Here is a 22,600-nt window from a genome sequence, read left to right as displayed (position 1 = left end):
AAGTATTTAACTAATACATTTTTTGAATTCTTCTTTCTTTGTTTCTTACTGTTAAAAGACTTAAAGCAAAAAGTTTGAACTAGTTATGTTCTAAAGTGTTGATGTTAACTATCAACTTTTTCATGTTACTGTTAGGTATCGTTTGGGAGCTCACAAATGCATTGAGTGTTACTCAGAAATAAAGGATTTTGCAAACCACTTTCCTACATATGTCCACTGTAGCTTATGCAGATATAATACTAGCTGTAGCAAAGCCTACGTGAATCACATGATGAGGTGAGAACTCTGCGCAGTTTTTATTGGGTTATCAAATACTTTCAAAATTCATATAAAGTGTGTTATGTGTGTGTATTAACTGCATTTTTAATTGTGTCATAGGACCAACAGGGGCATGTGTAAGGTTGGATTTTCACTTTTTGTTGAGGGCCTACATCCAGTGTTCTTGTTCATTGTTTTTGCTTCGAGTTTCTGTGAGATCTTTCATAATTTTTTCAGTCAAACTTAACAAATAATGATTGATTGTTGTATGTTCTGGGAAGCCAGTTTCCTGTCATTTCTCTCCTTGATGCAGTCTTGACTGTTGCCCCCCTACTTTACCTCTTGCAGCCCCTAGCACCTAAGGAACAAGGGGTGATGAGAAAGAAGGCAGTTACAGGGAGGATGTTTCTGCAGCAGCCTTTGCACTCAGCTGCTTGCTTTTTGTTTCATGTGGGAGTACAGTGTTGGCACATACTTAAACTGTGTGTGAAATAACTTAAGGTTTTCTGACGATGTGATTTTTATCTCATTTAAATCTATCTCTTTAGGGAGCTTGAATTCAGTAAACCTTCTTCACCATATAGCTTTGCTGTGTAGCTTCAGCTACGGTGCTTCCAGACCTAAAATGTGAATGGAAGCAATGTAACTATGTGCAGGCAGTACTATGCCAAAAAGCTAAGTCTTGTCCCTCCCAAACTAATTTACTAAAGAACTCAGAAGGAGTAGAGATGCTAGATGTTCTTGAGGTTGTTTGTCTCTTATGCTCTTGAACACAGCCATGTGGGCTTTTTGTTTGTTTTTGATTTTACCAGTTTTGAGCTGGAGGTGAGATTCAGAAGCCTATAAAATTTCATTAATTTATTTTTTTAGAGTAATTCAGGTCAGTAGTTGAGTATTCTATTTTCATGCCTTGTCATAAAGAAATTGCAGTACTGAGTACAGTATGTAGGGGATATGTGGAGATGTACTCAAGAAAACGAGTTTAAGTGGTAATGTTTTCTTACATTTAGTTTTCACAGTGCTCGTCCAAGTAAAAGATTTTGGATCTACAAGAAGCATTCAGAAGAGCTACGGTAATTCAGCTTTTTTCAGTTACAGAACATTATGTTTTTAGTTTTTGATAGTAAGTTAATTGATTAAATGAGATTAGATCCTCTTGAATTTCTACACTTACACAAGTTAGAGCAGAAAAGTGAAAATACTAGCTCTTTTACTAGCCGAGTTCTCTTTTGTAACAAAAATTTGTCCAAATTTGTTGACTTCTTTCTCAACGCAAGGCAGTTCAAAAAAAAAAAAAAAGTTTTCCAATTATTCACAATGTGCAAAGTCTGAAAGGAGAGGGAGGTGGGAAAACTAAGAAACTCAAACTTTACAGATAAAGTTCTGTCAAAAGTGGCATTCTTTGTACTACATCAAGCATGAAGATGTCCTAGTCAATGACTGAAAATTCCAGGTGCTAGTTGCAGTATAAAAAGTAAGAACACTTCTGCGAGTCGCCTCATCTATAGTTGCAAAATCAATTTTTTTCTGTATAGTCTATCCAGTAGCTGTAAGCTAAGAAAGCCAGAAGTATGTTGTGTTTATATGTACTTTTTACTTTGTCTTCTCTAGAGGTGTGACTGTAGTATGTCTTAACTGCGATTTTCTGACCGATGGTTCTGGCTTAGATAGCATGGCCACACATCTGAGTGAAAGCCACACTCATACTTGTCAAGTTATTATAGAGAATGGTGAGTACACGTAAATATAAATACTTACATGAGGATGTCTTTGTTACAGCAGTCCTTTTTCCAGTTCTGTTATCTTTATGTGCTTAGATTTGAAAATGGGTACTTGTGTATTTCCACATTTTAAAATGTTTTTAACTAAATTTTTTCATTTTTATTTTCAGTTTCTGTAGATTTGCCAACTGCTGAACAAGTATCTGAGTAAGTTTTGTTTTACCACTCAATGTTTCTTTTTTTTTTTCCTATTAATTCAGTGACAGATGGCCAAAATTTGCACTTTGAACTTGGGTTTCTTCTGAATTCATTAGAATAGAAAATGTATGGGAGGCCCATGCTTTCACTTAATGATTTTTGCTCTTGAACACATCCAGAATTGCAAGAATGGGGAGATAGTGATTAGTGAAGTCATGAAAAATAAACAGTTCTTGCAGTATTAGTACTTCTCAATCCTGACTTCTGAGTCTAGGCCTAGTGGGACTGTAAATTCAACTTACTTTTATTGCTAACTATATTAAATGAGTGTTATAATATTGTTATAAATATTAAAAAAAGAAAGTTGTGGCCTTTGTGGAAGTAGGATAAATTATTTAGAAATTATTTTCTAAATGATGTAATTATTAAATGATAAAAGATATGCTGTCTCATTAATTTTTAATGATTTGCAAAGAAAAATTAATATGGTGATTTGGGCTTTCAGTTTTTTAAGGGTTTGGAAAAGAACCTGCAGTATTGTGGAGCTTGTGTTTGTCGGGTTTGGGATTTTTTTAACCTTAGAAGAATCAGGCATGCTAAGCCCTTCCTTGGTTATGCTGGGACAGTACCTGAGGATTTACAATATATCTTGTGAAACTGTTTTTGCCTTAATGGAAAGTTCAGAGGTGTGTCAGCTGAAACAAATACAAGTTCTCTCTAAACTCTTTCTAAATGCAGGAATAAAGATGTTGATTAGACTACAAAGAAAGAAACTTTAAAGGTGAAAGAAAACAGTTTAACCCAGATTTAACAACAAAGTGTCATTGACTCCATATAGCCTATAGCAGGCTGTCTCTAAAAGGGATTAGAGATTCTCATGCATGAGGACTTTACCAACAAAGAGAATTTCTTATGCCTCTGAGCATAAATCAACCTTCAGTGAGTATTGTAAATATCCCCAGTAAGTTATATCTGATCTAAGGAAAGATGTCCCTGCCCGTGGCAGGGAGGTTGTACTAGATGACCCTTTAGGTCTCTTCCAAACCAAACCATTCTATGATTTCATACCAGTACATTAAATATTTTCTTTCTTATTTTCCATAAGTGGCCAGTAAGAGGAGATACAGGAATACTCTCTCATCTGATCCAAGCATAGAAATATTTTCTTCAGTTATGAATAATAGTAGAGCAAAATCTATGCTGCGAACTTCAAATCTCTAGTAGTAACTGCTTAACATGTGCTGTAGTTGAATAAAAATGATGTTCTGATGGAATGAATAATAGACATTATTTAAAAGAATAGATGTTCTGGGAGGAATGGACAGGAGAAGGAAATTAATTTAGGAAACCATTCCAAAAAGCCATTTAAGAAGAAAATGAAACTTCTGATTTTGGAGCACTGCATATTGAAATCGGGCAAAACATTGGGAAGAGTCATTTAAGATGGTGAGCTATAATCCCCTGATTAATCCAGGGTGGCTTGTGTTCTTAAACAGTTTGGATTTTGGTGAAAGTCAAACACAGGAAAAATAAGAAGTGTTGAGCTGTGATCCAACCTTAGTTTTTTCTACGTGGAGCTGTTAATAAGTATTTGGAATTAATGTGTGCTGGACTACTTGTAAGGAAAGATTCTAGGTGTATTGAACGGTGGGGAAAGGGCTACGTCTGTGGCAAGCTGTCAGTACTGCACAAGAACCTTACTCTCTTGAAAATACAGTTGAAGTGTCATGAAAATATTTTAAGGATGTTAAATATGTGAAGTGTGTTAATGTAATATTAGGCAGAAACAGGTGGGTGAGCACCAAAGGACGAGATTTGAAGTAGAGTTGAAAACATGTACAGGTTTGTTTCTGCAAGCTGTTAGTGTGTTAGATTAGGGTAGATGCAGATAGCTGGTTTTTTTGAGAGCTCTGATGTTGCTGTAAGATTAGTTAATGGTTGTACATGAGGTGATATCTGTGGTTTTGAAAACTGACATGTTGATAGACGTCAATCTCAGGAAATCTTGTCCTTTTCTATATAAGTCTGATATTTTGGACAAGAATGTATCATTGCTGAACCTAAAAGCATGAGCATATCTCTGTAGCAGATTTTTGTATTCGTTATTTGCAGTACAGAGTAAACACAAATAAATGTTTGTGGTGCTCTGCATTTAGCTTCGGAAGAGGAACCTGTAAACAGTACTCATAGTGTTTGCCATGTATTTTCTCAGTGATTTATGAATGTTTCTTCCCATTCCTTGACCTACACTGTGATGAGGTATAACTTGTTTGTGGGACTCTGCAGAATAACCATCATTGGACACAATAACACACATTCTTGGAAGCTTTTGGATCTTCTCTTGCATCTTTCAGACCTTGATATCTTCTGTGACATATGAGACTATCAGTATGTGTTGTAAAACTCATCTCTATTGCTAATGACCAAACATGTTCTACAAGCTCTGTTTAGTGTTGATGACACCTGTCTTTGGACCAGAGTCCTGTCATTAGTAGTACAGATAACCTAGCTGGGGATGTTCCAGCAGGATTTTCTTTTTAAGTTGTTACTCTACATAAGTTGTTTTGTTGTTCAGTGATCTACCTTGTGCTGAGGGAATAAGGCGTAATAACTGTGCGAGCACTCTTCTTTCTTTTCTCAACTCTCTGCTTTGCGCAACATTAACATATTTTTAAATGAACTGACAGTAGACATTTTTGTTGCAGGGGAGTTGAAAGTGAGCAGGTATCCTATACTGCCTTGGCTCACTGATACATCATTGTGGAGCATCAAATTGAACCCAGTCGAGCTTGGGATTATTTTGGTATGTAAGCGAACAAGCATCTGGCCAGACCTTTTCTTTTTTCTTCATGCATTGAAGCTGTGGTATTTTTCTTTTTCTTTTTCTTTTTTTTTTCCTTTTTTTTTTTTTTTAATGTCTTTTAGGCAGCAGGTCTGGTCTTTTCTCCCAGTACTGTAGTCTGGCAAAGGCTCTTCTGTGTTGTTACTCTGCTTTGCAGCATTAACTTACAGCTTTGGGGGGCAATACTCCTTGGAAGAGAGGCTTAGCAGTGGTTTCCTTTATGTCATGTAGTGTTTCTTTGCTGCTCATTGTCTCCTCAAGTCTGTCAGTAACATCCCAAGCTATAGTACTGTATAAATGAGGATGTATACCTGCTAGTACCAAAGCCCATTTTGTTCTGAACTTGATCCTAGATTTTTAAAGTAAAGGGATTTGTCATTCTCTTTGGGTATTCACTAAAACATGCAAGTCCTGATCTGTTTAATATTCAAATAAGTTGCATTTTGTCTGCCAATGACTTTGCCATATACAGTAGTAAATATGCTTTCTATCACACATAACTGCATAAACTGAATCTTGGCCAAAGGAATTTATTAGCTTTACTCTAGTGGCTAAACTTCTTTTTGCTCCTAAATGGTATCGGAGGAAAGCATGTGATGGAAGCAGATATATTTATTGAGGGTGGAGCAGCCACAGTTCATTCACACCTTGTTCTTTTGGTATCATCTCTCATCTTCAAGGATGCTCTACTCAAGCTGCTAAGACATCTGCTGATTTTGATTTCACTGCTTCTGACTTCATCTGTAGTTGTAGATAATCTGTGGCAAGTTTATCCATCAACAAGTTGTCTGAATATATGATGAGCTTTCATTTTGTCATGATGAACATCTAGCATTCCTACAAATTTAACCTCGTGCTTACAGTGGACTTTTTTCTTGGTTGAATTTCTAATTTAGTGGCTTCCAGGGAACTTAGCAGATAATCTTACTCTGGCATCAGTCATTGTTATTACCTCCTCATTGTAAGAGATTTCTAATGAATGCAAGTTGGTCTTGATTTGCAGCACTTTCTTTTTCTGCATAATCAAACTCCATGAGACTAATCTGTTTTGACTGATATTTTTGTCCTCTTCACTTTTCATATAGAAACAACAACAGTTTGGGAGATAGTGAGCTTCTGCAGCCACTGTGTTATTGCTAGTAACAGCAAAGATCTCATCATCAGTTTGTCTTTTATGCATACGTTGTGATTAAACATCCACACAGTCAATTAGTACTCCTAAGTCTTGTTCTTTTTGCTGCTTTTTCTTTTTATTCTGACAGAAGGTATGTTCTGTCTTGCATGCTGTTGTTCAGTTTCAACCATCAGTTACATAGCACAAGTTTTTCTTGCAGGACTTGTTTCTGTTTTGTCACAATAGCATTCAAAAAAGCGTAGTGGGATCATTATTTCATTGTGAACATGCTGTTGTAACTCAGAGGAAGGTAAATCTGTGATATCACACTTTCATTTAGGTTTTTGTCAGCAACCAAAACAGGAGTATGACTACAGATTTTTGTGGCTTTCAGAAATGTTCTCTAAGAATTTCCTGCAAATTACAGAAGATTGGTACTGTGTTTTGACATTTATGTATATTGTTTTCATAAGCAATTTATGTTTATAATCCTTGTGTATAGTTGAGCTGGGTGGCTGGAAGGTACCAGGAGCCATTTAGATAACACAAAGTTGTTAGCTCCAGCTGGGACTACTGATTTCCTAGGAAAAGTTCGTTTTGGTTAGGGATGAACAGGAAGGGTGTGTTTGGTGAACGATTCAAGCTGTTTTTTCAGTGCTGCTTACCCAAAAGAGCTGTGGGAACAACTATGTGACTGTAGGAAAACATGACAGATCACTGGGAAGACAGTGGTTCATGATTTGAGCTCTGTATGTGCACAAATCTAGATACATTTTATTATGTGAAGGCAGGCAAAGCTGTGAGACTACATGAATTTCAGAAATAATGACAATACTCTTAGCTATGTTTGGATTATGCATCTTACAGTCTGCTTTTTTCAATGACTCTAAATTTGTTCCATTAGCCCAAGCTGATTCCTTGCATATCAAACAAAGTTTCAGATCAACCTGACTTCAGATTTAAAGCATCTAAAGGAATGTTCTTAATTATCTGTCTTTTATTCTATAGTCAAAGCCTGAACCTCTTTGGTTTTGTGGCCATTACTTCCTCTTAACTGTCTCAGTCAAGCTGAAATTTTGTCCTCAGCTGCTACATCTTGGGGGAATTTTTATTTGAGGGATTGATCATCAGAAGTCACTTTTCATTGTTCTTAAATTGAAGTTTATTTCTATGTATGATAATATTTGGGGAGTTTTAGAGAGGTTTCAAAATTGCTCAAAATTGTGGACCAACAGGCTGTATTTATCAGAGATGGTCAGAGACTTTGTTTTACTTTCATAAGGTTCTTCCCAGAAGTATGGCAGCTCCAGATATGTAGGAAAGGACATTGCCTTTGTTGCTTTTTGAGAACTATGGGAGACAGAACTCTTCAGAAATCGAACTGTTAGGTCCCAACCATTTAAGATTTTTTGTAAAAGTGTTAGGGACATCACAGGATGTTAGTCTTCTGTGGTTCAGTATCCACTTAGGAAACTTGTTAATTACAAATTAGAAGGAACTAAATTCTAAAACCTATTCCTAAACAGAAGTAAGGTTGAGAATATCAGTAATCCAAGGTGAACCATATTAACAAAGACGTAGTTGTCACAAAATGTTATAAACTTTGTTCACTTTAAAAGCAGTGTAAACTATCCAGTTTAAATCTGTTTTCTAAGCTATAGAAAGATAGCCACAGAAATCTATCATAATTTGATAATGTAAACTATTTTTAAAAATATATTTACAACAGTGTGTGGTTATTGGATTCAGTTCATACCTGTTTATTGTGGTGGCAAAACTTAATTTTCTCATACAACAAGAACAAATACTTCTCTTGCCCAGCGAAGCTGTGGAAGCCCATCCCTGCACGTGTTCAAGACCAGGTTGGACGAGGCCTTGGGCAACTTGCTTTAGTGGGTAACATCCCTGTCCATAGCAGGGGGTTGGAACTAAATGGCCTTTAAGGTCCCTTCCAACCCAAGCTGTTCTGTTATTCTATGCACAGCATGTCCTGTGGTGTCTGATTTCTTTGCATATAAATTGTTCTTCCTTTTCAGAAGTGAATAGTATTTGTTTTTAGACAAATTACAGTTTCCAACCTACTTGTTTAAATTCTTGCACAGAAATCATTAAAGCAGTAAAGCCAAGCTAAATATCTGGTGCCGCACCATCTTTTACCAGTATTGATGGTCATGATTCAGAGCATTTCAAGTCCCTGATCATTGTTCTTACTGGTAATTAGATGAACATTGTTACAGTGCTAAAATAGGAGTTATTGTAAAACAGACTTTTTTCCTAGTTATTTTTGCAATGGTTTATTGCAAATTACGATGTAAATAGTTGTTTATACCACAATCCAAGTAGTTGCCTACCCGCTAGACCTTTAATGTTAATCTAAGGCGTACATGGTGTGCTGAAAGTGTGTGTTAAGTTCTTTAAAGGATCTGCTTTTAGCACTGCTTTTTCTTGGTTTAATGTAGCAAAATAGATGTGGTACCTAATATTAGTATACGTTTTTCATAAAATTTGAGTTGATAAAGGTGTTTCTTCTGTCAGGCATGTTGTACTTTGCACACAGCCATTAACACTTAGTGAGGTCATGAATAATTTAAGTTATGATTTATAACATTATTTAAATATAACAGAGGCAGCACCATACTGCAGCAGAGTGTTTGTCTTTAATGCAGCAATAACAAAGATGATACAGGCATTGCCAGTTTTGAGGGGATTGTTCATTTTTTTTATAGGAAACATTTGAAAGGTTAGATTTTATACTAGAAGTGATGACTTAACAAGGTTTTGTAGGAGACACACATCTTGCTATCTCTGCAGTAGCATTTACTTATATAAACACAGAAAATCAATTTTAGTGATGTTGTGATAAGTTTAATTAATGTGGTTTTAGAAGTCAATAGATTTAAATAATTAATAGCTCATCTAATATATGGACTGTACCCGTGAAGGTATTTTGAAGGAAGCATCTCCTCCAAGTTGCAGTTGGAGGTCAGTTGCAATGTTTTACAGTTGTCCTGTAAGTAAACTACAACTTTGTTCTGGGTATTTGGGATGTGGTAGATGTTTAATAAATAAATAATCTTGCTTAGAATGTAGCTTTATACACTTCTTAAAGAGTACGTTTCAACAAATTTATCACTTCAGATCTTAAATCTTCAGTTCTTGTTTAAAAGGCCTCTATGGGAAGGAGGTTATTCCTCACATATAATTGCAGTAAATTCTACCATAAAAGTACCAGTAACTTTCTTAAGACTGGTGATATTCATGAGGTGATACAACTGGAGCAGGTTACGTGAAACAAATTTATCTCATAATTTTTGTATAACCGATAATAATTCATATTGAAATCTTGAAACACTCTTGTGGAGCTCTGAAGTACATTTAAGCTCGAAAAGAAGTATAAGCTTCATAAACTGATTTCAGGTTACCAAGTTGCTTTCGTACTGTAAGCATCTTCATCCGTTTTATCTGTGTTTTAACCAGACACTATTGAAGACGTTGAATCTTAATTCATTATCAACTAGGTTAAAGAACGAAATCTGCATTCTAGAGAGAGAAGCTAAGTTGGAGGTAATGTCTATTATTTTCTCCACACAGTCCAAACAATGTCTCTGAATTTTGTAACTAGTTTGAAGACGCAAGGCAATTCTATTTTAACTATACATACACTACTACTTCACGGAGTTCCGAAGATATGCGTAGTGCAAAGAGCTAGCTTTCTGTGTTTTACCACAAAAAGGTATCACAGTGGTGGTGGGATGTCTTTATTATGTCTGCCACACAACAATTTCAAAATTTTAGTCAGTCCAATTTGGTTGATTTGTAGGCCAGATTCCAGTGAAGGAATGGCTTAGTTGTCTTACGTATGTATCTTCAGTGAACCCGGAAATTGACCTGAAATATAACCTGAGAAATGTGTAAATGTTGATTCTGAACTGTGACTTTTTTCTTTTTTCTTTTCTTTTTTCTTTTCTTTTTCCTTCCCTTCCCTTCCCTTCCCTTCCCTTCCCTTCCCTTCCCTTCCCTTCCCTTCCCTTCCCTTCCCTTCCCTTCCCTTCCCTTCCCTTCCCTTCCCTTCCCTTCCCTTCCCTTCCCTTCCCTTCCCTTCCCTTCCCTTCCCTTCCCTTCCCTTCCCTTCCCTTCCCTTCCCTTCCCTTCCCTTCCCTTCTTTTCCATTTCTTTAAAGAGGAAAATCTCTGGAAATGCCTCTTTAGGCCTGAATTACTTTCCTTCTAGGCATGTGTACAAATTTCCTCATGCTTTCTGCCTAACATAAAGCTAAATGATCTCACAGTATATACACAACTTTTTGCAAAAACATCATCTTTGGATTTAGATTTTACAGAATTTTCTTGTGTAACAAGTTGTCTTTTCTGTTGGCTTTCTAAAAAGGCAATTTGTTATGGATATTCCATCCAGTTAGAGAGCGAGAGAAGTCCTCAGACCTAGTAAAGATTGCACTTCTAATGTCGCTTGCTTATTCTCTGAAGTGGAAAAGGTTTGTATCAGCGTTTTGTATCCGAAGCAAAGATTATGTAGCAGTGTGATAAGCCTGTCCATCTTTATTCAGTGCTGTTAAGCAAAAGGATTCTGAAACACAAATAGTAGCATCGTTTCTGTCTACAGATTCCATTACCACTTTAGATGTGTTTTGCCTTTACTTTCCATCTTTCATACTTTTTCATCACATACAATGTTTAGAATGCATTTCCTGCAGGCTCAATGGGGACCACGTGTTTATGAAATCTGTATTTTTTCTTCCACAAAATTATGGTCCATAATTTTGTTTTGCATTAAAAAATACAATAAAAAAGGATGAAAAAAAGGCATGGAAAACCACCATAGTCGTTCTGGTTGGAGAAGGTGGAGAATACAGACAAAACAGGCACTTTGCTGTTAGCTCTCAGGTTGGACATGAAGTCTGAACCAGGACCTCTCAGAAAGGTGAGCTGCCTTTCACTGGGGAACTTTTGGTTATTTTTTTCCAAGATCCCATGGAGTGCTTGCTGTTTTGATGCATGCAGGTGCTTGACATTTTATTCGCCAACCCCATCAGGATCTGCCAATAACTGCATTAACTATGGTCGTCATTTTTTCCTCTGTCATGTGGAGTCAGCGGAAGTGCAGTGTGCACCCTGGCCTGTGGAAATAGGTAGCAGGAAGGAGGTCAAAGAACAAGCAGGGTGCTGAAGAACCAAAAATATAAATTGATGATTCGGATTGTTTAGAATATAGTGTATAAAATTCAGAGAGTTAAGCCAATAAATCTTCCTTTCTATAGAGTTTCTTGGGCAGAGCAGAGGAGGATGGTGTGCAGAGAAGGAGGTCCTGTGGTAGGCCAGCTAGAGGAATACAGATCAATAATCTCCAAGATGTAGGGAAGGGCACAGAGAGTACAATAATTTGAAGTTGAAAAGTGTTTCTTATTATGGATTGTATGAGTTTTGTAGGACAGAAATGTAACAAAGTATGATAGAAGTATTGTAAAGGGTATTTTAGAAGACAGAATAAGATTAAGTTTAACATACAACTTCAAAATATTAGCTGAATAGTTTGTCTTCATTGAAATAAAATACACCATCTCTGTGGGGAGAAATATACTAATAATATATAAAACTAATTATGCATTTTTTAAATACATAAGAGTTTACATATAGGAACCTCCTATTGTAAAACCAGTATTCACTTAATAGTTAAATAGTTAGACCAAAAAAAGTAACAACTTAATTTTGTCACTTAAGTATTTTTTTCTGTAATGAGAGTAAGAGAATATGAGCAGAATGCCCTGTTGTATTGAAGCTTCTATAAAACTGCTTTGACCTTTTCCCAGTGGCAGTCTTCAGTCACTTTTACCTTCTGTCATTTTAAAAATTAATTTAAAAAAGCAACAACACAACTTTGTTCATGTTGTTCAGAGCTGAGAAAGTATTTCATTCAGTAACTTACATTAGACTCAAAAGTCTCTTCCGTTATAAGAGTTTTGATAAGAATCTTCCTTTTAAAATTAATGTATCAGCATCTGTAGGGTAAAACACTGCCTAAAGCTTATAAAAATATACTAACCTCAACTTTCTCTTCCTTGCTTTTCCCTTGGCTTTTTAGCAACACAAATTTAGTGGTTTTTTTTGTTTGTTTGTTTTTGTTTTTTTAACCACCAAATAAAGCACTGTTAGGACTTAACTCTCCAGATCTTATTCAGTAAGGTGTAATTGAAATGATGTACATGAAGAAAGGCTACAAGAGTTGCTTTAAAGTTCTGCTATGCTTTTTTATGCTTTTTTTTTTTTTTTTTAACTTGGAAGACTGTTTGCAAACAACTTTGTTATGATCCATGCTCAATCTCTACTACCTAGCAGATGTATGAGAAGGTTGGTGTAAATTTGTTTCTACAAATTTATTGTAATCAATTGGTCATGGATGTAAAATAAAAGAAGTATCATTAATTATTACAGAAAAATTCAAGACCTAGTTTATCTGAAGGAAAAACAGAAACACCAACATTTAAAAGGTAAATATAACGATCAGCTACATCTTGAAATTCAAGTACACAAAATAACACATGCTGTGTTATTTCTCAGGTAATTGGGTGGAAGTATTTTAAATGATATTTTCATAATGTATATTTTCTGCGATAAAGATTTTTGAACAGCAGTCATAATGTATTTACTCAACAAGGCATTTAGAATTTAGGTTCTAAATGTCAAAATGTGTTCTTAGTAATGCTTAAACTGCAAATTAGTCAAAATTCATAAAACAAGACATAAATTGTATCAAGTGTTAAAAGAAGCATTTTGTGTAGTACTGTGTATGAATTAACAGTATCTCCAGGAAAACTGAAAGCAATTTTAGCATACAGCCCAACATGTTAGTTCATGGGGATTCATTCAGTGTCATGACCCATGTCGTTTGTAGAAAGCACACTCAACAAAATTATTAGCTTTAATTTGTTGGGTAACTGTACCAATTACTGATCTATATAAAATAATTGAAACTGTGGATTTTTAATGTCAGTCTGGGAAAATAACTGAAATCTAATACATTGCTTTGGGCATGCAGTGCGGGCAGACTTATACATCATGTAATCAATCTAAATTACTACTTCAGGTCCTGTGGCCTGAAATCTCTTCTGCCAATTAGTAGTCTTTCACAGTTGTTGATGCAAATTTAACCTTGAAAAGCATAGTCAAAACACAACTACGGTTATTTTTTATAGGTGCACTTAGAGTGCTTTAAAAATAAAAAGGAAAACTGTCTGCTTTCAGAGTCTCTGTAGGTTACTTCTCTTTTTAGAAAGGGTTGTGTTTTTTTTCTTTGTTATAGTCTCACGCAGTGAGGCAAATCATTTGAAATTTTACTTTCATTTAAAAAGCATACTGAAGAATTGAGGCTATAAAAAGGTTCAGGTATTAAAACATAACTTCATCTTTAATCTACAGATCGGTCAACAGTCATTGTAATTCTAATTGAATATTATGTGCTACATTCTCCTATCCTTGTGTTTAAGCAGATAAAAGTCACTTTAATTTATAAACCTGTTCTGTGTTTCCTGCTAAAACTATTCATTTGATACATTTGTTGATTTTTATGACCTCTGAGACAGACATCTAGAGTATTGTAGCTCTAGTGCCAGAGGTATTCAGTCCTCAAACACTTTTTTTCAATTTTTAAGCCAACATAGCTATGTTGGTATTAACGAGTAATCAGTCTTGTAGGAGCAGATGAGTAGATCAAAGCAGTTGGTTCTGAGAAACCTACATCTTTGCCTTGTGGTCTGAAGGCATTATTTGTGGTTTGAAGAAAGAGTCTTGTGTTCCCGGGACAAAATGCCTGTGCTGTGCACATAGTTCAGAGCTGTGTGGAACAGCCGTTCTTGGGTGGGTTCCTGAGGACTCCACTAGGAGCTGGAGCATGGTTGGTGCACTCATGGATCAGAGCTTCCAATTCAGCTTCCTCACCTTCCATACACCAGAGCAGTTCTGTAAACCAAACCGCTATGTGGGAGCAGTCAAGGAATTTGCCTCAAAACCATGCTGTTGTTTCATACCAATATGTTAATGTGAATGTAACCACGGTACAGATTTTGTTACCTCTAGGTACAGCCCACACACTGAGGGTCTGCATGCAACTACCATGTATGCAGATGTGTGTCACTTCATACTTCTGTTCTGAAGTTGTATGATTTTCTTTATTGCAATATTTTTTCCTGAATGTTTTTAAAAGCTTAATATAAAAAAATACTAATAATCTAAATAATATGAAGTGAATATGCGTAGCAAATTGCAGCAAAAAACTTCAAGCTTAGCAGGATTTCAAAACAAAACACACACACATGCAGAGCTGAACTTCCCTCAGCCTCACTTGACCCCCAGATCTTACATTTTCTATATAATGAGAAAAAAAGAAAAAAAATCCTCTTCATTTCTAGCCAACTCTAGCTTGGTATGTGTGTGCATTTTCACTTAGTAGGTTCATCTCTTGTTCTCAAAGCTGTCTCTTCCACTAGTCCCCACTAGTCTTATTCTAAAGCCATGCATCATACAGGCGTACACCTGCTAGTTCCTCAGTATAGCCCAGAATTGATACTCTCTAGCCATGGTTGATGTAATGCTTTAGAAACTTCAATTCACTGATTTTTTAAAGAACAGTCAGATTTTGTATTCTAATCACTGAAATTCTTGTTTCTATATACTGTGTATGGTTTCTATATACAGTTGTTGTTCTCACATTTTCCAGGTATTCTTGATTTCTGAAATTTTAGTGTTCTTACACTGTAGCCAGTGTTTGCATGTAGAGTAGAGCATTTCATTCAAATATTAGTTAGAAGGCTGTTCTTTTTCAGCTACTAACAGAATGTTCTCTTGAAATCCCATATAATTTTTTTTTTATTGCGGGTTTTAGTGCGTCACAGCTGCTGAGTTTTGCTTATTCATCAGCAGTTCTCAGCAGAGGTAAATCATTTCATTGAAGAACTGGTCAATCTAAATGAGCTTACTGATGTGTCTAGCAGTAAAATATCACTCTTTTCTGGATATTTGTTTCCGTGATGGTTATTGCTGTGCAAAAATTTGTTCGATTGGTTTTTATACTCTGTTTTATTGGTAAGAGACAGCTTTTTTTCTGCATGAGAAATAAATATATAAAGATTTTTCTTCCTCCCCATCCCCCCACCTCCCATGCTTCACCAAAAATGAGTTGTAGTGAGAAGACTTGGTTTGGTCAAAGCTGGGGGTTGATTACTAGATGGTGAGGGAGTTTGTGATGGGTTCCCTTCAGGCCTTAAGGGAGGTTTGTCCTTCTGAGGAATTTCTCAGCGTGAAATGTGTGTGTACATACATGTAAGCCATATAGGATTCACAGTGTGGAAACACTGTTGTTTGTGCTGATGAGGTATTAGTTATCCCTTTATTTAAAACCTTTTTTTTTTTTTTCATACTTGTGTTCAAAACTGGCCAGGTAAAGCATAATATTGTGCTTAATTAACTCTGCAACTACTCCTTGCCCTCAGGCTGCTAGCTGAAAAGTAGTAGCTAAAGTAGCTCATGTATATGAGCTATATACACTCCCATAAACAGTTGACTGGATTTTCATATGAATGCATTTCTAAATATTTACTAGAATTTAAGGCTCTGTATAGCTAAGTGTTTTGCTGGAATAGGCACAGTAATTAGGAATAGGTGAAGTAAGGCTCATTATGTTAGCCATGGATGTTATGTGGTTCTGAGTGGTGATTCCTGTGCTAGAACCTAGGCTTGTGTTTTCTCTCAAATATTATGCTTTTTCCACTTTTTCTAGGAGTTTGGGAGGGAGGACAAGAATTTGGCTAGAAAAGTCTAATGGCAATTGTTGTTTATTGTTTTAGTACAATAAATGAAAAGAAAAAAACACACTTTTGTCTGGCAGTGGTAGCAAATATGTAATTGCAAATTGTAATTTAATAAAGGTTGACCTGTCCCTTGAGTTAATTCCTTATTATGAAGAAAAACTGGTGAAACAGGGTGAAAATTATTATTTTGTGGCCAATGAGATTTCACAATTCAACAGTATTTCTGTAGTCTCCTATCCCTGCTCAAAATATTCCAGTGTTATAAATTCTAAGTAGGAAATAGAATATTTCTGAATTATCCTCCTTAAGTGACAGTAAAGCTTGAAAACAGACTTATGGATGTTTGCAGTATATAGCATCTGGACCAGACTAACCATTTTCTGTGCTGCTCAGCATCACTTGGCATCTAGGTGAACCACATGAATTGTTTTAACTTCCTACATCAGTAGGAAAACATGGTTAGACTTCTCAGTGTGAAAATACATTGCAAAAACTTAATAACAGGTAGTTGGTTATTCCTTGTAAAAGTCTTTGAACTGTCTGTTGCTCATCCAGTGTTAAAGGTGGGTTTAGTCAGAAGTGACTTCAAATCATGTTTAAAACTACATGAAGAAATAAAGTACGAATTATTTTTTGATTAATAAGATACTTGATGATACTATCTGTTGCATCTCTTATCTGCGTGTCACTGTTCAGAGGCTATTTTCAAGTTTCAGATTCAAAAGTTAAACTGGGAGATGTACTTGCTACTAATTTCACTTCCTATGTAGAATTTATATCTGAAATCAAACTCATTCTTTCATCTCCCCTCCAATCCTTCTCTTTTTTGTTTGTTTGTGTTTTTTTGTCTATCAACATCACTATTTAAGGTAATCAGAACTACTTCTCATTCAGAAAAAAAAAAAGAATGGGTTTGGAATGATGTTTTTACCAAACTTAAATCTTCACAGCAAAAATAGAGCTCCTCGTTAAAATAATGAGAGAAGCCAGTGGTTCCTGTAACAAATAAAAAGAAATATCAGAGTAGAATTTAGGATTTTGACTCTTATAATATAAACACATAAGCAAATTGTGTATAGCATGTGACTAGATGCTTTCTTTTATGGGTAGAGGTGGCATCTGAAATACACAGTTCAGTCTCTTTGGAGAATTTTATTCTCCCCCCTCCCTAATAACCTTAGAGGACTGCATGTGGCTTTATTGAGATAATACGAGACTTAAACTGCAGCTACTTTGTATAAAAGTTCATACACTGTGTTTTAGATCTTATTATACAATAAGATTCTCATTCTTACTTGTATGAGTCAGTACTGTTCCTTCCTATTTTTAATCAACATGCAGTTTTACTCTGAAAAACGGTCCTCACAGATTTACTTTTTCAATGAATTCTCAAACTTCTAGCTGCTCCACTAAATTTTAGATTTAAATTAATGTTGATTTCCAACTATTCCTTTTTCTCCTGACTGCCATTAGTACTGCAGAGTTAATTTGGCAATGTAAAGGTCCGAACTGGCTTCTTTTATTTGTACATCATCAACAGAAATTCCCAAATAACTGTATTGACATCTGCATCAAAGGGGAACTTAATGGTGTATTTTGAAAAGTTCTACATCATAGAAGGGGAACAACTTTCATTTCTGGAGATGAAATGCAAGAATTGAAGAGTCCTAAGGCTGAGTTTGTAAATGGTTAAGAAAAATACACTTGTTAAATTCAGCCCATCTTGCTATGAAAATACCAAATAGGAAATCTGCAATACCACTGAGTGTCACTTTGCAGAGCACAGCCATGTGTTGCTTTATTTTAGCTGTTATAAAAATAACATGTTTTGTTTTTTCAGCAAACAAGAGCATGAGTCTTCAGAGGAAACAAAAGAATGCAATAGAAATCAAGCTAAAAAAGTTGCATCAGTTGAAAAGAATGAAGACAACTCATCATTCTCAGATACAAAAAATGTTCCCGATTTGGAACTCCATGACAGTAGCTCCAAGAATTCTTTGCATGAGAAAGGAGCATGTTGTGATTCAGATAGTAACAAACAATTAGTAGACAAAGAACAAAAATGTATTCATGGTGAAAGCGAGTTGAAAACTTGCCAAAGTTCAGATGATGGTGTCTTGACTGACCAGACTAAAGTACAAAACTTGGATGAAACTACACTTTCAGCAATGAACGCAAAGGACTTAAAACTAACGTTGGGCGAAGATGTTAGTTTTGAGCAGTTCTTGAGAAAAAGAAATGAACCTGAATCCGTTAGTTCAGACATTAGTGAACAAGGCAGTATTCATTTGGAGCCTTTGACTCCATCAGAGGTGCTAGAGCATGAAGCGACTGAAATTCTTCAGAAAGGTAATGTTGCACCTTCATCAAAGAAAGCTGAACGACCCTCTGAACGAACAGACGAGACTTCTAAAGAAAGCAGTCCCAACAGAATGGAAACAACTGTAAACAAGACAGATGAAAATGAAACAAGCTGAAATTGTGTTCATTTTATTGTTTATTATAACTAATGGTAGGAACACCATGGACCATTCCTGACAAGTGTGCTCATGGTTGCTTGTAGGGTTTTTTGAGAGAGAGAAAGAGGCACATCAGGGAAACTTTGCATATGAAGGTAGCATGTACATGTATGTACAACTGACTTAACTAAGTTTATGAAAGGTAACACATTTCAATTTGTCTGCCTGTCTCTTCTGTGTGGTATATCTTAATAAACCAACATTTGAAAGGAGGAATAAATTCTATTTTTTTAATCTCACATAAAGTGATTTGCTAGTCAAGACAAGATTTTTAAAAATCCTTAAGTGAAACGGTGGGATTCAGTATGAATTCAGTTCTGATGCTGAAGTGGAGCACACTTGTAGCAATGGTTGTTGGTCTACTGATAAATTGGGTAAACGTAAACCTTTGGATTTGGTGTCACATTCCTGTCTGTAAAAGCATGTAAACAGAATTATATGAATCTATGCACCTCTGTACAGGTGTAATCCTGCCAGACTGTAAGCTTACCTTAATAAACTTTCAGTGAAAGTGGAAATATTATGACAAAATATATATATTTGTGGGGTTTTCAATGTGCAGGCTGTGCAGAAATACCGAGCATAATTGTATAAAGTAGGACATACTGCTGAAAGTACTGTAGCTGTTAGGCTTTTACCATTGTTTTAAATATTCTTAGTAGTAGACCCATAGGAATGGTCTGTAAGTCAAACCAAAGTATGGTTTAATGTAAAAATTGTTTTAAGCAGAAAGAAGGAAAACCCCAAACTGGAAATACCAGCTGGCATACGTTCTGCCATTTTGCAGCTGCTACTTGCTAACTGTTACAAAAAGGACACGAGAGCATAGGAGTGTACAGTTCGATTTCAGGACTTTTGTAGTCTGTTATGTACAGAAAGATAGCTGCTGTTTTTGGGTTTTTTTTTTTTTTTTTTTCTTTATAGCTAGCAGCTAGGTATAGGAATGCAACTGACTAACAGTAGCTTGCTCCTAGGACTTCATTGCTCCATTTGAAATATTCAGAATGTGCTTTTGACTTAGTCTTATTTCTAATGAATGTTAAATGTTTTGAACAGCTGTTAAAGCACTGCTGTAAATTATTACTTTTTGAGTAAATATTTGCAACAAAATTTTGTCTTTGTGAATAATTTTATTGCTCAGCTTGAAACTTTGGGCATAGTCTTCCCACCTTTTAAAAAAAAAAAAAGATTTATTAGCAGATTCCAGAAATTATTTCATTTCAAAATTGTGAATTTGACACTTAAGTGAATTTTTGAAATAAGCAAGTGCCTATGCATAAGCATATTTTTGTAGCCGTATATTGTGGTTAGATGCGCCAACTTTTCCAGATTATATAAAGATATTTTTCTGGGCCATCAGCATGCTACTGAAGTCTGCTCTGTCCTTTTAGGTTAATTAGCTTAGCTGCTAAATGGGTCTAATTAGTAACAGTATTAAAATTTAAAGACCATTCAGCTCATTGTTGGAACTTCTAAATAAACCACATCTCAACATCTCAAAAATCGCTTCAAACTCTTAAAAAGCTATATGAATCAGATGTTAAAGTGCTTCTTAATTTTCATCCATGCAGGTTTAGAAGCCTTTTAGAAAGAAAAGTGGAACGGCTTACATAGTCACAGCTCTCCAAGATCTGCTGCTTTAAGAACTCCAAATAAGAAACAAGTGAAAAAGCTGAGAACAATAAATTGCAGTATTCTTCTGATCTTTAAATGTTGTAGTGAATTTTTTAATTTGAGGTAGTATGAACAGGTCTAGTGTCTTCATGCTTGTAGGCATGTATGATTATAAAACACAGCATCCCAAAAAGGGTATTGCAGAGTTCTAAACCAGCTGTAGAACTTGGTGTATATGTTACTGAAGGAGTTCCTGTGTTCATATAAACCAAGAGAAACCTGTACTATTTTTAATCTGAATATTAATTTTTACATGTCAATTAATTATTTTGAATAACAATCTGATATGTGGTGTTGGAAAGCATTATCTTCAGGTGGAGCCAGTTGTATGGTACTTGCTCGGAATGTCCTCACATTTGTCTTTTATTATGCAATTAAATTTTTAAAATGTTTACCATTTTAATAATACAAATGTGGATGAAAAATGTATAGTTTGAAAGCTACTGTTGAGAAAGTTTGGAAAATCAAAAATTAAAAAACCTGAGTATTTGACAAAAGTACATATGTATTCTTAGATATTTAATATGTAAACCCTTATTTATTTCAATCCATGTAGAGAATCCATATCCCTTAAAACAGTAATGTTAGGCCATAGACCCACAAATGAAATATCACCCACATATGAAATATCAGCGCTTCCAAAGGGAGAGATTAGAGAGAACCAGGTTGTTCTATCCATGGGATAGAACAGGTTAACCAGGTTGTCCTATCCATGGAATAACTTTAAATAGGCAAATAAAATGTATCGTGAAAGCAGTGGCATGTTATTTTGTGAAGGAGAAAATCTAAGAATCCATTGCGGTTTTCCTATCTGAAGTAATTTGTTTGCTGTTTGAACGCTGCAGGTGGTTGCATAACGATGAAAATTACTGTCGTGTATTCAGTGGGTTTCCTAGAGCTAAGTTAAATTGGTGCTTTTGACTGATGTCACTCCAGAAGATCAATTAACACTGGCTGCATTCTGAGCTCTTTGAATGTGATCAGTGTACATAATTCAATTTTTTGCTTTCTGAGTGATGTAAAAGTTTTTTTTTTGTTTTGTTTTGTTTCCCATCCAGCCATTGGTAGTTATTCTGTGCCACCATTCTTTGAATTTAGAAAGACATTTTACCTGAAGTTTGCCTTACCAAAAAAAGTAACTTAAGGTTGGTTCTTGGTATCCATACTAGAATCACCGTTTCCCTTCTGAAGACATTTACAGTATGTGCTTGAATAACAACTTCACCTTTGTTTATATAACTTTGTATTTTGAAGGAAGTCACATGCCACACGTGTTCTTTATTTGCATTAAATGGAAAGCTCTTGTAATTAATAGAATATGCTCGGTGATTATACAGTCACTTGGCACTTCCTCAAGTACGGCAAATGCCTCAGTTTGTCTTGTGCGGTTTGTGAAAGAAACTTTGGCTTACCTAGAATTCAGTTCTTTCAAAGAATGCATGAATAAACCCAGGAAAATAATCAGATTGAATCATAGCTCACAGTGAGTTCCAAGAATAGGCTGATGGATTTCAAATTGCCATTTTAAGCAAAACCTAGAAGAAGCAGAACATCAAGAACATTTTTATAACAGAAGTATGTCCATTTTTACTTATTGGAAGTGGAGAGAGAAGAACCCTGGGCAATAGGTGTTAAGTCACGTTCTCTGGTGCTTTAGTGACAGAAGGCATTAGAAACTGAAGGGCTGAGTTAAGAATCCCGAGTAACACTTTTTATTCTGCAAAACCTTACATAAAAAACAAAAACCAACCAAAAAAAAAAAAAAAAAAAACAAAACTCAAAGCTTTTCTGCAAGTGTAAGCATTGTTATTTATATGCTAGCATGTAGAAAGCAATGAATTATTTTTTTAATGCTCTAAGGTATACTAATATTCCACCAAAGACTGTGGCCAGATGCTGTCACAGTAGAGTTTTGTAAGAGACTGTTCAGAAATTTGTGTAGAGCAGATTTTATACCTGATTGTTCTCTTGTTCTCTTTAGTGTTTTATTTTTGAGGCTTGTGAGCTGAGCTTATTTTGTGTAGTTGCACCCTGTATTTTTGATGTATGCTTAATATAATATGCCTCTAATAAAAAATTTGGTAAGTATGTTTTATGATTACTCGAATGATTTTTGCTTTTAATAAAACTTTTGCTCTAATTTTAATGTAGCTCTAAGGAACAGTGGTGATGAAGCCCAGCACGTTATCTCCTTTGAGCATTAAGTATCGAAGTATAATTTTGACTACGTATTATTTCTGTTGGTTCACCGCTTTATAAAAATGAAAATATGCTGACTGGTATTTCATATTAGTTTACAGAGGTTGCGCAGAGTTTTGTGCTGTGTTCTTTTAGGTTTTGGATCACTGTTCTTGCTTTAAAGCACTCGATTGAAATTTTGTATTTAGTCATTTTATTGATCCAAGCTAAGCATGTGAATTTGTTTTCTTCTGTACTGCACCAGATACATATTAATAA

General features: G+C 35.3%; 1 protein-coding gene across 9 annotated transcripts in view; it reads left to right on the top strand.

The window, feature by feature from the left end:
- The window catches only part of ZNF280D (zinc finger protein 280D), a 51,573-nt gene extending 29,342 nt beyond the window's left edge, over window positions 1-22,231 (top strand). For 7 of the 9 annotated variants that reach the window (XM_072043518.1, XM_072043514.1, XM_072043519.1 and 4 more), the window contains 7 exons: window positions 136-276; window positions 1,269-1,331; window positions 1,870-1,988; window positions 2,150-2,186; window positions 9,652-9,697; window positions 12,580-12,635; window positions 17,791-22,231. In XM_072043518.1, the coding sequence (XP_071899619.1) occupies window positions 136-276; window positions 1,269-1,331; window positions 1,870-1,988; window positions 2,150-2,186; window positions 9,652-9,697; window positions 12,580-12,635; window positions 17,791-18,427 (1,099 nt within the window). In that variant the 3' untranslated portion in view covers window positions 18,428-22,231. The remainder of the gene's footprint in view (window positions 1-135; window positions 277-1,268; window positions 1,332-1,869; window positions 1,989-2,149; window positions 2,187-9,651; window positions 9,698-12,579; window positions 12,636-17,790) is intronic. The other 2 variants (XM_027466738.3, XM_072043520.1) reach the window with 1 other exon arrangement.
- The last annotated feature ends 369 nt before the right edge of the window (window positions 22,232-22,600 follow it).

This window comes from Anas platyrhynchos, chromosome 11 (assembly GCF_047663525.1).
Source record: "Anas platyrhynchos isolate ZD024472 breed Pekin duck chromosome 11, IASCAAS_PekinDuck_T2T, whole genome shotgun sequence".
Taxonomy (NCBI): domain Eukaryota; kingdom Metazoa; phylum Chordata; class Aves; order Anseriformes; family Anatidae; genus Anas; species Anas platyrhynchos.
The sequence above is the reverse complement of the archived record's forward strand: the minus strand, read 5'-3'. Positions and strand labels throughout refer to the sequence as shown.